General features: G+C 37.1%; 1 protein-coding gene across 3 annotated transcripts in view; it reads right to left on the bottom strand.

Annotated features, from left to right (window-relative positions):
• Positions 1 to 18,032, bottom strand: part of HEATR5B (HEAT repeat containing 5B) — an 84,923-nt gene that overhangs the window by 23,597 nt on the left and 43,294 nt on the right. For all 3 annotated transcript variants that reach the window (XM_036262277.1, XM_036262279.1, XM_036262278.1), the window contains 5 exons: positions 13,386 to 13,530; positions 11,624 to 11,863; positions 10,655 to 10,906; positions 7,585 to 7,766; positions 3,765 to 3,833 (listed from right to left, as the gene is read on the bottom strand). In XM_036262277.1, coding sequence (XP_036118170.1) covers positions 3,765 to 3,833; positions 7,585 to 7,766; positions 10,655 to 10,906; positions 11,624 to 11,863; positions 13,386 to 13,530 — 888 coding nt within the window. The remainder of the gene's footprint in view (positions 1 to 3,764; positions 3,834 to 7,584; positions 7,767 to 10,654; positions 10,907 to 11,623; positions 11,864 to 13,385; positions 13,531 to 18,032) is intronic.

The following is an 18,032-nucleotide window of genomic DNA, read 5'->3' on the forward strand; positions in this document are numbered from 1 at the left end:
TGGGGACAAACTGCAACCGAGGTACATGCCCTTAGCGGGAACCAAACCCAGGTCTCTCTGGACTGCAGGCTGATGCTCTAACCACTGAGCCAAACCGGCCAGGGCCCATTTTTTTTTTTTTAAAGCCTTGCCCTGGCTAGGTGGTTCAGCTGGTTGAAGTGTCATCCCATACACTAAAAGGCTGCAGGTTCGAGTCCCAGTCAGGGCACATACCTAGGTTGTGGGTTCGAACCCCAGTCAGGGCATGTACAGGAGGCAACCAATCGATTTTTCTCTCTCACATTGATGTCTCTCTCTCTCTCCCTCACTAAAAAAAAAAAATCAATCCTCAGGTGAGGATTTAAAAACAAAAAACAAAGTCTTAAAATCTGGCTGGTGTGGCTCAGTGGGCCAAATCCCCAGTGGAGGGCATGCAGGAGGCAGCCAATCAATGTTCTCTCTCATTGATGTTTCCATCTCTCTCTCCCTCTCCCTTCCTCTCTTTCTAAAATAAGTGAAGAAAAATAAAATAAAATAAAATATTAAGGACAGAACACAGGAAAAATAGTTACACTAAGGGACAAATGAATTAAGAACAAACAATGAAAGAAACTGAAAGGCCAGAAACCCAAAAGGAGAACCAGGCGAGTGTGGTGAGAACTGGAGCCAAGGGAAGAATGTCAAGAAGGAAGGCATGGTTTAGTAGTACCAGCTTAATTCGACTATTACATGTCCTTACTTTCTTATCTGAAATCCTTGGGCCAAGACATGTTTCACAATTCACAACTTTTTGGTAAAAGGTAACAAGGAACATGAATGTAATTAAGAAAGACACCAAGCCCTGGCCAGTTTGGCTCAGCAGTTAGAGCATCGGCCCGCGGACCGGAGAGTCCAGGGTTCAGTTCCCGCTAAGGGCACATACCTCAGTTGCAGTTTGTCCTTGGCCCTGGTTGAGGTCGTGTGGATGGCAACCACTCTCTCTCATGTGGATGTTTCTCTTTCTCTCTCTCCCTTCCACTCTATCTGAAGATAAATGCAAAAGTGTCCTTGGGTGAGGATAAAAAAAAAAAATTAAAGAAAGACAACAACCATGATGTGTGGCAGCACCTCATAATTAACACATGGATATTTCTCAAAGAAAAGGTAGTATGGATCACAATGAAAGAGTTTAACCAGTACTTTAGTGTCACTCAGCTTCATGTCAGGGCCAAATGAGTACAGTCAGCTCAGGTTTTGCTACCAAATAAATTATGAAAAAGCTTTTGGCTTTCAGAGCGTTTGGATATTGAATCATGGTTAATACATTGTATTCCTATATTTAAAACATTTGAAAGCTGAGAATAAATATTTATGTAGCTATTTTATTCTCATAGTCTTATTATCTAAGGATTCAAAACTAAATTGAATAAAAATTAATAAGGCTATTTTTAATTGATTATCAATTATGAAAATACTGATGGCTAAATAAAATGCCAGTCAAAACAATGTTGAAAATATGACATTTACAATAAAAAAGATTAAATATAAATAGGAGAATAAAGAGTTGTTATTCCTAAGGAAACAAAACATATAGGAGAGATTTGATAAATATTTCTGCAAAATTTGGTAGAAATACAACTAAAAGTTAGAGAAAACTGTAAAGACTCAGATTTGGCACTGTTTACTTTGCAAAAACCTAAGTCCGTTTTCCACTTTAAAGAACATGAAATTAGAAACTGCAGACACTGCAATAGGGTTTGGTTTACGCAGAAAGACAAAGCAGCACTGAATCAGCAAAATTATATTCAGAGAAAAGACCTTGGCCTTACATAAAAAGAGTGATAAATGAATGCACATTTATAAGTTCTAAGCTGAAATCAATATTTAAAGTATGTTTTATGTTTATGATTTTTACTCTGCTTTAAATATTGTTTGATTAGCCCACTGATTACTGTCCCCAACTGTGTTATATTTGAACATCTTCCTATAATATCTAAGAATTACCCTGATTTCCAGGTTTAATGTTACATTTATCGAGCAAACAAGTTGGGATGCCATGTTTCATGATCTGCCTATAGCCGAGTCCTTACTTTCCCGTAAGGAAACATCACTCCAGCTGTTTCAAAACCAGGGTTTTTTCCAGAAACAGAGGATAGAAGGTAAAAAAATTTATGCCTGCCACTGAAAAAGATAAAGATGCTTTGCTTATGGAAAAAGCAGCTCAGGCCACATAAGAAATAAGATGTTTAAGGCAAATTCAGTAACAGGAAATGTTCATACCACTCAGTCACAAGATCTAATAGCCTTTGTTTTTCTAATGATCAGGAGCTTTGTAGGAGGTTTTCTCTGCTTACACTATGCTCTGAAACATCACTATAATACATATATCTATACATGACTGTGATTTCTGATGTTTGTATGTTGGAATTCCAAAGCAACTGACCTACTCTAACTCCAAAGTATGTAGCATGATCCACAGAAAAGAAAGTCTTAACAATGGAAGGAAGAGGCTAATCCATTCAGCCACAGAGAGAACAAAGTCAGAATTTCAAACTATCATTGCAAATAGCAGAACATTCTCTCCACAGAGGCCACATGTAGCTTGACTGTGGCTTCTAAACAATAATGACAGACCACAACTCTGTACTCCAGAAAACTTGGAAGGAGAGAGTTGCTTCTATTCTATCTTTACATAAGCAGATGAATTATCTGATTTTCTGAAAGATTAGAGCTTAATGCATAAATCCTTTTTCAGGATGAGGCATAAAAAAGAGGAACTTATGCCCTGGCCGGTTTGGCTCAACAGCTGGGAGCGTTGGCCTCCGGTCCAGAGAGTCCCGGGTTCAGTTCCCGCTAAGGGCACGTACCTCGGTTACAGTTTGTCCCTGGCCCCAGTTAGAGTTGTGTGGGTGGCAGCCAGTTGATGTGCCTCTCTCACATCAATGTTTCTCTCTCTCTTCCTCCCTCTCTTAAAAAAAAAAAAAAAAAAAAAGAGGAATTTATTGAAGGTATAGGAACACGTGCTTTTGTGACTTTCTTCAGATACAATAATCTGATAATAAAACCTGGGATTATACAATGCAATATCCATATTGTGAAATTATCTTTCAGATCATTTAAAACCTAGAAACTTGTAGAATTTTCATAGCCTGTAGTCAAAAAAATATTTTGTTAGCTAATTATCATTACTATATATTCTTTAATTATTCTGGATTTTGAGATCTTACTTTTTAGTCCCTCTTATGATTGTCATATTTCTGTTTACTTATGAGTTATATAAGAGCTATGTATTCCAAAGTCATGTCCTCAGCTGTGACAAACAAAAGAGGATATGATTAAGTTTCTATTTCATCATTTGATACAGAATAAAAAAAGGAAACTGTCACTCTTCTATTACCAAGATAAAAATAAATGTTATTTAATTTTTCTTTTTTTTTTAAGACAATGTTTATTATTATTTTCTTTTTTTGTATTTTTTTGTTAATCCTTACGCATGGATATTTTTCCATTGATTTTTAGACACAGTGAAAGAGAGAGAGAGAAACATCAATGTGAGAGAGATGTATCAATTGGTTGCCTCCTACATGACCAGAACTGGGGCAGGGATTGAACTTGCGACCCAAGTACATGCCTTTGACTGAAACCAAACCTGTGACCCTTCTGTCTGCAGGCCGACACTTTAACCACTGAGCCAAACTGGCCAGGGCTGTTCCTTAATTTTTCTATCTTCTTTCTTAGAAGTGAAATTCTAAACGATCTATGAATTTATAGATGATAACAATAGAAGACCCTATTTTCCTTCTTACCTGGCAAGCTTTTGCTATTATGTCTGATGGGGTATCTTGTGAAAAGGCTGGTCTTAGAGCAGCTCCCACCTAGAAAAATGAATACAAGCATTTTATTTATTTTTTCTAATTTTTTTTCTTCATTGATTTTAGAGAGAGAGGAAGGGACAGGAAGAGACATAGAAACATCGATGAGGGAAAACATTGATTGACTGCCTCCTGCATGCCCCCCACTGGGGATTTGGCCCACAACCTGGGCATGTGTCCTGATGGGGAACTGAACTGGCGACCTCTTGGTGCATGTATGGGTTGACACTCGACCACGGAGCCACACCATCCAGGCCAAGCATTTTGTTAAAAAAAATTTTTTTTTCTTCATTGATTTTAGAGAGAGAGGAAGGAACAGGAAGAGACATAGAAACATCGATGAGAGAACACTGATTGGCCGCCTCCTGCATGCCCCCCACTGGCGATTGGGCCCAAAATCTGGGCATGTGCCCCAACCAGGAATCGAACCAGTGACCTCTCGGTGCATGGGTCGACGCTCAACCACTGAACCACACTGGCTGGACCAAGCATTTTATTTTTAAAGATAAGCAGTAAACAGAAAGCCTCTCTTGTCTTTGGAGATGAAAACACACAAAAGACAACTTTGTTCCTTCCTTTTCATTACATCTCTCTCTTTTTTAAAAATCCTCACCAGAGGATATATTTTCATTGATTTTGGAGAGAGAGAGAGAGAGAAACTTCAATGTGAGAGAGAAAAATCAATCAGTTGCCTCCCGAACATGCCCTGACTCATAGACCTTTTGGTGCATGGAATGACACTCCAACCAACTGAGCTACTTACTGGTCAGGGCTATTACATTTTTCTTATCTTTCTTTCCAATTACAATAAACTGAACCATACCATTTTCTTTTGCTTTCCAGGAGATTATCATGATCAAATCTATATAAATACAATAAATAAGCAATGGATTTTATTTCTTTTTCCTTTGTTTTTATTTGACTGTAAATGGAATTTTCTGACAAAGTCACATGTCCCCAGAGATAATAAAAAAAACTGCTATCCTTTTTCTTCCTACACATATTTCTATCAGTATTTCCCTCATGGATGAACTTTATATAATTTTGGATCAATTCCTTTAAATAACTTAGCATAAAATTTTATTCACTAAAAAAACTTAAAGATCATTTCACGTCAAAAAGAGATGCTTTGCTTTGGCCAATGTGGTTTAGTTGACTGGCATCATCCTGTGCACTGAAAGGTTGCCAGTTTGATTCCTAGTCAAGGGCACATGCCTGGGATGCAGGGTCTGTGCTCGTTGGGGGCCTTGCAAGAGGCAGCCTATTGATGTAGTGCTCTCACATTGATGTTTCTCTCTTTCTCTCCCTCTCCCTTCCTCTCTCTCTAAAAATAAATAAACTATTCTTTAAAAAAAAGAGATACTTTAAAAGAAGGTTGTTTAAAAAAATATTATTCTATGTACTGTTGGTTACAGTAATAAGTGACAAAATTTGAGCTATAGTTTTGTTTTTTATTTTTTTTTGGTTTGTTTTCTTTTAATCCCCACCTGAGGATATTTTTACATTTATCATCAGATGGAGCAGGAGGGAAGGCGGGGGGGGGGGGCAGAGAGAGAGAGAGAGAAACATCGATGTGAAAAAGACAAATCAACTGGTTGCCTCCTGCACAATCCAACCAGGGCTGGTTGCCTCCTGCACAACCCAACCAGGGCTGGCAACGAACTGCAACCGAGGTATGCGCACTTGACCGGAATCTAACCCGCAATTCATTGGTCCGCAGGCTGGCACTCTAATTGCTGAGCCAAAACGGCTAGGGCTGAGCTTTACAGATTAATTACAATATCAATTACAGATTGTTAGCTATATTAGATTTACTATATATAAAATGAATAAGGAATTAGATGTAGTTAACTCCTAATTTGAGATTTCTTCCCTTTCACTAGAGATTCACTTGCTAAGGCATATCAACAGCACTTTGGAAATCAATCAAGAGCCCCTCTCTGTGACTAAAGACACATGGCAACTAAATGCAGTATTAGTATTGCAATATTCAACTAATCAGAGCTGGTAACTGGGTCTTGTACTGAAGGAGAAGAATACTATAAAAGAGATTATTGGGCTGACTGATAAAACTGGGATATAATAGCCCTGGCTGGGTTTTCTCAGTGGTTAGAGCACTGGCTCTCAGACCAAAGAGTCGTGAGTTTGATTCCAGTCAAGGACACATACCTCAGTTGCGATTTGGTCCTGGCCCAGGTCAGGGACGTGCAGGAGGCAACCAGTGGATGTGTCTGTCTCTCTCACATCGATGTTTCTCTCTCTCTCTCCCCCCTTCCTACTCTATCTGAAGATGAATGGAAAAATATCCTCAGGTGAGGATTTAAAAAAAAATCTGTGTGAAACACTGGGATATGATAGATTATATAAATATAGTAGAGCAGTGTTGAATTTCCTAAAATTGATTACTGCTCTGTGATTATGTAAGACAATGTTGTTATCCTTTGGAAATACAGTCTAAAGTATTCAAGGTAAAGGTACATGATTTAAATAATTTATTTTTAAATGGTTTAGAAATAAAAGTGTGTGTACAGAGAGAAGACCGACAGACACCATCATTGTTAAAGGAAATAAGACAAAATTAACAATTGGCAGTTATAAATAAAAGGTATAAGACAGTTTTTTGTATTATTCTTGCAACTTTTCTGTTTGAAATTATTTCTAAATAAAAAGTAAAAAAAAACTAAAACAAAAACAAAAGGCCTTTATTCCAAAAGGTTGGGTATTTGGGAGTAAACAGTTGTATACAGGTTTTTGGCAACCAGTTGGGCTAGAAACTATAACTTCCTCACTTTTACTTATGATATAAAAACACTGGATTATACATTATTCACACTTTATTTTGTTTAGGTTTGAGCATAGTTTTTAGACAAGAAACCAAGATTTTGGTATAATCACAGTAAAAAATTTTATTCTTTCCTTGCTGATATAGTTTTTTGCCTTTATATAACCCACCATTATTAGGACTATATCTATTGTGCCTCATTTAAAGAATATAAATAAAGGGATAAATCTCAGGAGAAATAAGTGTCTGTTCAGAATGAAATAAAAAAATCATTTGAAAGTATCTAATTCTTTTGGTAATATTTTATCTGCTGTTATTAACAGTTAATCTATCCTTCAGTATACAAAGGGCACCATTGCTTTTTAATTTTAAAAATTCTTATAAAGTCTTGATATATAAAAATAATGGCAACACGCTGGCCAGTGTAGCTCAGAGGTTGAGCATCAACCCATGCACCAAGAGGTCACCAGTTAAGATTCCCTGTCAAGGCACATGCCCAGGCTGTGGTCCAAATCCCCAGTGGGGGGCATGCAGGAGGCAGCCAATCAACGTTCTCTCTCATCGATGCTTCTATCTCTCTCTCCCTCTCCTTTCCTCTCTTTCTAAAATCAATAAAGAAAAATAAATAAATAAAAATAATGGCAACAAATCAACAATACTCTTTGAATGTTCTTTTATCTTTTAAGTGGTATGGCTAAACATGTAAACACAAGATAGGAAAGCCAGCCTGGAATTTCTATTCTAGTTTTATCACTAACATGCTATCATGACTTAAAAATAGTGACAAGTTTTGTACTATTGTTTCTGCAACTGGGGGTTGATTCAAACTATGTGACAGACAATGGTAGTAGAGATATGCCTTCTACATAAATAAATAGGTTGCAGTTCCAAATACATTTCTCCAGGGAATCTTCACTCCTTGAATGATCACTCAAATCAATTTTAAGTTTTTAAATAAATACAATATCTCACATTAGCTTGATACTGCTCCAGAATCACATGACCTGGAAATTCTGGCTCAGGCACAGATGCAAACTTCTTGATAATGTCTTCCAGTGCTTGGAGCCCAGCCATCCGCAGCTGGTTACTGTGATCAGTTGCAGCCATGAATGCCATGCGAATCAGATCAGAAAGATGAAGTACTAAGAGGTCATCTAAAAATAAAAGTAGAAGGCAAAAAAAAAATTTTTCCAAAAATAAGTGTAATAACATAAAATATGAAATAAAATAAATTTATTTTCTAAAGCACTTATCCACATATTTCAGCATGTTTAAAAATAACAAAAATATACTTTCAATTTTTTTAGTTAATTAGTTGATTTTAATTTTTAAAAAAATTTTACCTGAGGATATGTTTTATTGATTTGATAGAGAGAGAGAGAGAGGAAGAGAGAGAGAGAAACATCAATCAGTTGCCTCCCATACATCCCCATCTGGGGATCAGACCTGCAACCTGGGTATGCACCCTGACCAGGAATCAAACCTGCCACTTTTTGGTATACAGGATGATGCTCCAACCAACTGAGCCACACCAGCCAGGGCACAAAGATACACTTTCAAGAAAGCTTCCATAGCATAATCTTTCAAAAATATTGGTAAACTAATTACCAGAAATTTCCCCAAAGGAGTCAGTAATTCTTTGAGAACGGAGATTGGCAAACGTTTTCTGTAAAGAACCAGATAGTAAATATTTTGGCCAGTCATATAATTTCTATAGCAACAACTCAACTCTGCTGTCGTAGTATGAAAGTAGTCACAGCATGCATACAGATAGATATGTGGTGCTCCAACAAAACTATATTTACAAAAACAGGCTGTGGGCTAGATCTGGACTGCAAGTAGTAGTTTGCCAAACCCTATTCTGGAAGACGTTTATAAGAATAAGATGTAGAGCCCGGCTGGTATGGCTCAGTGGTTGGGCATCGACCCATACACTAAGAGGTCAACAGTTCAATTCCCAGTCAGGGCACATGCCCAAGTTGTGGGCCCAATCTCCGGTGGGGTGCATGCAGGAGGCAGATAATCAATGTTCTCTCTCATCGATATCTCTATCTCTCTCCCTCTCCCTTCCTCTCTCTCTAAAATCAATAAAGAAAAATTATTTAAAATTTTTTTAAAAAGAAAGAAATACAAAGAAAGTTGCCCAGCCAGTGTGGATCAGTAGGTTAAGCGTTGTCCTTTGGACTGAGAGGTCCTGGTTAGATTCCCAGCCGGTCACATACTCACATTGCAGGCTCCATCCCCAGTAGGGGGTGTGCAGGAGTCAGCTGATCTAAGTATCTCTCTTACATCGATGTTTCTAGCTCTCTCTCCCTGTCTCTCTCTCTCTAAAAAATCATAAGAACATATTTAAAAAAAAATAGTAAGAAAGCCAATTTAAGGATCTTCACTTTTCCTTAAATATAGCATGCACACTTATCGTTCCAATCCTTTACAAATTCTTACACCCTGTGCTTACCATAAATCAGTCAGCGTCTAAGGAAGAATAATGGTGTCCAAATATGTCCATACCCTAATCCCTATAATTCGTGAATATGTTACCTTACATTGCAAAAGGGGCTTTGCAGCAGTGATTAAGGTGATGGACCCCCAAATGGAAGATTATCCTAAATTTTCCATGTGGGCCCAATTTAATCACGAGTCCTTAAAAGCAGAGCACCTTACTGGCTGTAATCAGAGAGAAAGATGTGATGACCGAAGAAGAATCACAGAGAGATTCAACTTTGCTGGAAATGAAGACAGAGAAAGGGGCCACAAGCCAAGGAATGCAGGTGGAACGGGGGGGAAACAAGAAAAAGGACTCCCCTAGGGCCACCAGAAAGGAATGAAGCCCTGCCAACACCTTGATTTTAGCTCAGCAAGTCTCATGTTGGACTTTCTGACCCACAGAACTATAAATCAATAAATCTGTGTTGTTTTAAGTCACTAAGTTTGTGGTCATTTGTTATATAGCAGCAATAGACAACAAATATAACCAGCCTCTTCTACCTGGAAAACCCTTTCTCTGCCTTTAAAACCTAGCTTCAAAATGATATCTTCTGTGAGGTATTCCCTGGCTCTTCGGGATATGAATACTCCTTTTCTTATGTTCCCAAAGCACTCTCTCTTACCACTATTGAGACATATAATTATGTGGATGATAAGTCTGTTTCTCTGTCTTCTACACTAGAAGCTCTTCAACGGTATGGACTATGTTCTCTTTTCTTTGTATCCCCAGTGTGTAGCAAAAAAAAAACAGGATTCAGTAAATATTTGATGAATAATGACATGAATAAAGACAGCGTTTATGACATTTCGTGCTTTGCTGGTACCCTAAATTCAGATTCACATTTTATACTTGATATACCATGTTTTACTTTTTGTTTGTTTAATTCATTTGTAAGCTCTGCTGCTTCTTAAATACAATAAAGCTAACTGAAAGGCATTTTTAATGTGTAGACTTCATTACTATTAATACATAAAATTTATCTCCAGATCTTTAAAAAATGATGGGGTGATGAACAGACAAGTATAAGATACAGAGTCTCTTAATGCACAGCTCTCAGCTTCTCTGGGTCTGCATTTATAAAATGAAAATACTGGACCTCATAACCTCTTTCTAAATTCCTCATTAATATCTGATCCAAGAGATACTTTGTACAAAAAACTTACAAAACATTAAAAACCTGTGAGGGGTTTCAGTAATAAACAATTTTAAACTTTAAAAAAATACCTAATAGCATTTCTGAAACCTGAGAGTCTGAAATCTGCAAGTTTGAAATCTTCCAAGGCATTCATAAAGTCTGACATTCTGCATGCTGGGGACAGCAAACCTCACGTTATGCACCTTAGAGCTTTGTCATTTCTGTAAAATAGAGTGCTAACCTGAGCTTTAACACTGAAGTGTTAAAACTAGGACAATGTATTAAGGAAACATAAGTTATTGCCATCATTATCCTTAGACAAATGAGAGAGAGAAAAATGAAAGCTACATCCTAAAGCAGTAAAATATTACATATCTATAAAAATACTTTGGGGAAAAGAGTACTGATTTTAAATTTACTTGTAGGGTTTCGTAGTTTAGCAGAGCGTGCCATGGCAAGATCAAAGTGAGCTTGGTCCGCATTCTCACACAAATTGATGATTCGACACAAGCAATCAGCAGCAAATACTCGAGTGGCCCACCGAGGTGCCACAAAAGGCTTTGATTTATCTTCTTCGCCTAATGTGGTAAACATGATATCATCATCCATCTCATCCTTCTTTTCAGATTCTTCATCTTTTCCACTACCAAACGGAGTTGCAGTGCTCATATCTGTAACAAAAATAAAAGCATGTATAACAACCTCACATATAGCAAAAATGATGCTTTAGAAATAGCATTAATGTTAGAATATTTTTAATTAAAAAAAAGACTAAGTTCTCAATCCTTTGAAAACAGTAAAATTGGCAAGCTTTCTTTTTTAGACAATAAAGCAAAAATCAAGGTATCTTACATATTTCACTAGTTTAACTTACAGTGTTATCCACAAAGCAACCTTGGATTTTAATATAGAAAAATTTAGTTTGAATTTAGTCTTTTTCCAAAAAAAAAAAAAGTTCATTAGTTTGTAATATAATATAACCTTTAACATTTTTACAGATATTTAGATTAAAAATTTAAGTACTTTATGCCTGGCCGGTGTGGCTCAGTGGTCGAGCGTCGACCCATGCACCAAGAGGTTGCCGGTTTGATGCCCGGTCAGGGCACATGCCCAGGTTGTAGGCCTGATGCCCAGTGAGGGGCGTGCAGGAGGCCAATCTATGTTCTCTCTCATCGATGTTTCTATCTCTCTCTCCCTCTCCCTTCCTCTGTCTCTAATATCTCAATAAAGAAAAAAAAATTTTTAAATAAAAATTGTAAGTACTTTAAAATGTGTGCTCAAAGTTACATATCTATATATGTACCTATATATATGTATATATAGGTACATACCAGAGGTAAAATAATTTTCATTATTTTGAGAACATATTTTATATATTAAATACATACCACTAGAAGCTGCCAGGACATCTTTACAAAGCATTAGCCAGTGGGAAAGTTTTTCTACAGCCAGTGATGAAAGCATATGTCCCAAAGTATCATGAATATCAGAACATAATTTTCTATCTGTCTCCCGGTCTAGCATTCCAAAAAGAAGTCCCTCTAGACCTGTTTCTGTTATATTAACACCTTGGTGCCGGCAATGGATATCACTCTGAGAACTTACTCCAGGTGCAAAAGGGCTGACATCTGAAAAGCAATTTTTACAGATAAAACTTGTATAAGATTTTGTTGTATATTACAGGTAACAATTATACTAAGAAGTAAGGCTTAAATGTAAATTCACAATAGCAACAAAACCAGCTAGCTATATATACAATTTATCTGTGGGCTCCAATTTCTATATCTTCTGACAATTAAAGATAAAACTCTAATCTTTCAGACTGATGTTCTGAGGTATTTTAAATAAATTTCGGGAATGCTCAATAAAAATTTTTGATTCTAACAAGAGTGGGAAAGATATTTTCTAAATAGATTTAATATAATGGACTGAAGAAAAAAGTTTTTGCTACATTTGTTAGAAGAACAAAATGAAACAGTCTTATAGCTCATATTTTTTTAATTTATAAAGCCAGAGATGAATTATAAATTCATTGTATCCTAAAGGTTCATTTAAAACTTCGGAAAATCTGTCCTGGCCGGTTTGGCTCAGTGGTAGAGCATTGGCCCGTGGACCAAAAAGTCTCGGGTTCGATTCCAGTCAAGGACACAAACCTCAGTTGCAGTTCTGTCCCAGCCCTGGTCGGGGTCATGTTGAAGGCAACCAACTGATGTGTGTCTCTCACATCAATGTGTGTGTGTGTGTGTGTGTGTGTGTGTGTGTCACCCCCTTCCTCCCTCCCTTCCACTCTCGCTTAAAAAAAGAAAAGAAAAAAAAAAATCAACGGAAAAAAATATCCTTAGGTGAGGATTAACAACAACAAAAAAAAAGTAAAAAAAAATAATCAAAATATAATATAGTTACATAATAGTATTAAAGTTCTTGTTTTTTCTGAAAATCTTTTCAGTCTCATAAACAACAGAAGTAATAAAAGGCGGCCCTAAGAATGAATACAGTATGTTTGTTGATAGAACTCTCGTCTTACTATGCTAAAATTGAAGTTATTTTGGTATCTTGCTTAGTCCCCAAGAAACCTCTATGCTTTAGAAAGTCTTATAAGTAAAAATTTTCTCTCACAACAGGGGAAATATTTCTGTCAATTAAAATCTGAAAAAGTTCCTCAAGTATCCCTGGAGAGTGGAAGACCAGCTATGAATTCAAGCTATACTAAAAACCCTCCCAAAAAAGCAGAAAGTTTTGAAGACTTACTATCAAAACATCTACCGCCATTTCATAGATTATTGGTTACTTTGGCCTTCCCTCTCAAAGGAAAAGCTGTATCACTAAAAGTTAACTATTAAGTCTACTAATACTACAAAGCACTATCCCCAGAGTTAGTTATCCTTTATACAGCTAAATCATTCTCAAGGGATGGCAGAAGTATGCAGATACTAAATGGTTATTTTTTTTTTAAGCTATAAAGTCTTTTAAAAGGTAAAAATGTAAAATTACCTAGAAAACTACACTGGTATTTTTAAGATGTTAATGGTTTTATTTAAAAGAATAAAAAAATTAATATTTTAACACAAAAAATGTTGTTTCATAAGTGATAGTCACTTGAAATGTTCAAGTATTCAGAGGAAAAGAATATTGATTGGTATAATAACTTACGGGCTCCACTGCTCTCTTTGTCCCCTGCATTTTTTGCTAGGCTCATGGCATATTCACATACTTCAGCTGCTTCTCTCTGTGCAAGCTGCCGGAGACATGCCACAGCCGCTCGTCGAAGTAACAAATGGGAACTACATAAGTGAACCTGGAAACCATGATAATTTTTTTTTTTAAAACTGTAATCGTATTTGCCTCATGAAGGTATAGAAATACCTACCTTGTGAAAAGGCTCTTCATTTAACAGCCTCGGTTGTTTAAAAAATATAGTCAAATAATGGCCTTTCAGAAAAGTGATAATACCAATAAAATATATAAAGAATACTTTAGTAGCCAAAGTAACTGTCCCAAGACCTGGGCACTAAATATCATACAATAGATCTAATAAAATTCCAGAAGGATCTTTTGCATATCTTATTTTACACATGGCCCTACTAAACTTTGTCATTTAACTTTTAAAAAATTAATTCATTCATTTTTTATTGTTGAAAGTATTACATATGCCCCCCTTTTTTCCCCATTGATCCCCTCCTTCTCACTCCCACCCCCCTCCTGCCTTCCCCAGCCTAGTGTCCATGTGGATTGGTTGTGCATGTATGCATATAAGTTCTTTGGTTGATCTCTTCCCTCCCTTCCCACCCCCATCTCTCTAAGGCTCTAAGGTTTGTCATTCTGTTCCCTACTTCCATGATTCTGGATCTCTTTTGGTCGACAGCTTATTTTGTTCATTATGTTCCACAAATAAGTGAGATAATATGGTACTTGACTTTCTCTGACTAGCTTATTTCGCTTAGCATAATACTCTCCAGATTCCTCCATGTTATCTCAAAGGGTAAGAGATCTTTCTTTCTTATAGCTGCATAGTATTCCATTGTGTATATGTACCACAGCTTTTTTTTTTTTTTTAATTTTTTTTTTTTTTTTAATCCTCATCCGAGAACATTTTTCCGTTTTTTGTACAGACAGAGTGGGAGGGAGAAAGAGGGAGAGAGAGAGAGGGAAACATCGATGTGAAAGGGACACATCGAGTGGCTGCCACCCGCACGACCAACCAGGGCCGGGGACAAACTGCAACCGAGGTACGTGCCCTTAGCGGGAACCGAACCCGGGTCTCTCCGGACCGCAGGCGGACGCTCTAACCGCTGAACCAAACCGGCCAGGGCTACCACAGCTTTTTTATGCACTCATGTACTCATGGGTACTTGGGCTGTTTCCAGATCTTAGCTATTGTAAATAGCGCTGCTATGAACATAGGGATGCACATATTCTTCCTGATTGGTGTTTCAGGCTTCTTAGGATATATTCCAAGAAATGGGATCACTGGGTCAAATGGCAGTTCCATTTTTAATTTTTTGAGGAAACACCATATTGTTTTCCATAGTGGCTGCACCAGTCTGCATTCCCACCAGTAGTGTACTAGAGTCCCCTTTTCTCCACATCCTTGCCAGCATTTGTTGTTTGAGGATTTGTTGATGGCAGCCATTCTGGGAGGTATGAGGTAATATCTCATAGTTGTTTTAATTTACATCTCTCTGATGATTAGGGATAATGAGCATTTTTCCATGTCTCCTGGCTTTTTATAGGTTCTGTTTGGAGAAGTGTCTATTCAGGTCCTCTGCCGTTTTTTAATTGGATGTCATTTAACTTTTTAAGTGCATAGAGATTAAATGTAGTGAATGAAAAGTTAGGGGGCAGAGTATATAGTAAAAATTGAAAGTAAAGAGGGTATTAATTAAAATTCTTAAAAAAATATCAAGCAAACAAACATCTGAAAAGAATCGCAAAATGTAGCCTTTTGGTATATAATTTTTTTGACTTCAGAAGTTCCTGAAAGAATTCATACGGCTACTCTAATACATGAAGTAAAATAAAAGGCATAGCAGAGCCTAATGAGTAAGAGATCAGGCTCTGCTGCCAAGCTGGGTTTGAGTGCCAGCTCTGTCACTTAACCCTGAGTGACCTTAGACAAGTTACTTAACCTCCCTGTCCGTTTGCCCATATGTAAAATGGAAATAGTAATTCTTCACAGGAATATAGCGAAAATAAAATAAGTTCACATAAGTGGCTGACACATGGTAACAGCTTAATAAATGTTAGCTGTTATCATTATTACTATAAATCTGATTCATCAAGAAAATATTAAATTATCTTTCATGTGCTACTTTTTAAGTACCCAAGTAATACATTTCATTTTTTTTATTTTTTAGGTAATTTAATACATTTTAGAAAGAATTCTATATAGAAATGATGAAGGGTGGAATAATTATGTAGAATATATCAAACCTTCACAATGCTAGACAGTGCATTTTTATATGATTAAAATACAGCATTATTAATATATCATTATAGTATATATGTCTTATATTATTAATATAGCATTTGTAACTCAAAATATATTTGCATAAAATTCATAGCCCATGAAACTTATACCAAGTATGAAAATATATATATATGTAACTGAGGGGAGAAAATGACAGCTTTTTTTCAACAAAATGTTATTCACTTCTCATTCTGAAAACAAATACACTATGAAATTTTGGTATTTCCTATAATCAGAAAGCTTAGGCATGGCCGCAGGAGATGGGAAGAACAAGTCAGTCTCTCAGAGTCTCTGCATTTTTATCTGTACAGTTGTGGTTATAATCAAATGACCAAATATATATGAAGTAGAACACCATAAAATTTTAATTTAGCTGTAATTAAATAGAACTGTAGCTGAGAAAATACACTTAGCAAATGTTGACTGGCAGAGCTCAAGTGAAAGAAATAAAACATTTTACAATATACAAAGTGTTTTCAAAAACTCCATTTCAATGATTCTGAGGTGTATTTTTTTTTTCATTTTAACATCTCTAAAATTAGACATGAAAATTATAATCAATGGTATCTTTACAGTCACTGCAAACCAGGTAAAAGTAAAGATGTATTTGTTTGAAAACTTTTCGTTGACATTTCCTAATAAAATATTAGAAAACATAATAAATTTGATAAATATACGTGGCTTCCTCATGTCCCTTCCTTGCCCCTCAGAGAAAACTATAATCTATAGTGCTGCCCATCACTATAATTTGGTTTAGCCTGTTCTTGAACTTTAGATAAATGGAAATAAATAGTGTGTTCTCTTCTGTGTCTGTCTGGCTTCTTATCAGCAATAGGTCCATGTGATGCCATGTAAGAGTGGCTTGTTCATTTTTATGGCTGTGTGGTATTCCCGAAATAGTTACATCACTCTTCACACACTCTGCTGACTGATGGACATTTAGGTTGTTTCTGTTTTCTGGCTACTATGAGTAACGTGGCAATGACCTTCCTGCACATGTCTTTTGGCATACATGTGCGTGCATTTCTGTCAAGCATTTACTTAACAATGGACCTGCTGGGCAATAGTATCTATGCATATATTCAATTTTTATAGATTACGCCTAATTGTTTTCCAGAAAGCCCCCCACCCCTCCATTCCACAAACCTCAGGAACAGCAGCATTGTTTGCTCCTACAGTAGACCCCCACCTTCCTATAAGAACCCCTACTGCCCTGGCCAGTTTGGCTCAGCGGTTAGAGCGTCGGCCTGCGGTCCGGAGAGACCCGGGTTCGGTTCCCGCTAAGGGCACGTACTTCAGTTGCAGTTTGTCCCCGGCCCTGGTTGGTCATGCGGGTGGCAGCCACTCGATGTGTCCCTTCACGTCGATGTTTCTCTCTCTCTCTCTCCCTTCCTCTCTCTCCCTCCCACTCTATCTGTACAAAAAATGGAAAAATGTCCTCGGGGGAGGATAAAAAAAAAAGAACCCCTACTATTTTACACTTTTTCATCTTGCTATCTCTTTTTGTGCCTACCACCCTGGACAACTGAGGATCTGTCATTGATATGCTGGGCATTCAGCTCAAGTCTTTCTCTCACTGACATCTCCTGCAATTATCCTGGAGGACATACATGCTTTTGTGTGGAATAATTCTGTCAGAACATGGTATAATAAGCAGACAATAACTGGGGAGAAAGGAACATGAAATTTATAAAAATCTGAATTGTTCTCACTAACATGGATGAACACATGTGTAGATTATTTTTCAGAGAGTGTCAAAAGATCCACTAATGGAGACAGCACAAGGGACTTTTGTCAATAGGGAAACAGGACAACCATTTGAATGGCCCTTTTTCTCATCTTACCCTGCCAGGCTGCCTCCTTCCCACCACTACCTGTAATCTCACTAATAGACTTTGAAAAAAGTTCAACAAAGTGCTCCAACATGCCTTGAATAAAATCTTGAGGTTCTACTTAGAAAATCAGTTTGGAGATATAACCTTGTGTTAACACAAAGGAAACTCATTGCATTCCCCATGGTTTACTGATAACTCCCACCGAGATTTTAAAAAAGGCCGACCGATGTGGCTCAGTGGTTGAGCGTCGACCCATGCACCAAGAAGTTGCCGGTTCGATTCCCGGTCAGGGCACATGCCCAGGTTGTGGGCCTGATCCCCAGTGGGGGGCATGCAGGAGGCAGCCGATCGATGTCCTTTCTCATCGATGTTTCTGTCTGTCTGTCTCTCTCCCTTCCTTTCTCTCTAAAAATCAATAAAGAAAAATAAAAGAAATATTAAAAAAAAAAAAAGTCATGTTATTCCTTTCCCAGGTTGTCTCAAATGTGTTCTACC

The sequence above is a fragment of the Molossus molossus genome, unplaced genomic scaffold (assembly GCF_014108415.1).
Source record: "Molossus molossus isolate mMolMol1 unplaced genomic scaffold, mMolMol1.p scaffold_m16_p_15, whole genome shotgun sequence".
In the NCBI taxonomy this organism is placed as follows: domain Eukaryota; kingdom Metazoa; phylum Chordata; class Mammalia; order Chiroptera; family Molossidae; genus Molossus; species Molossus molossus.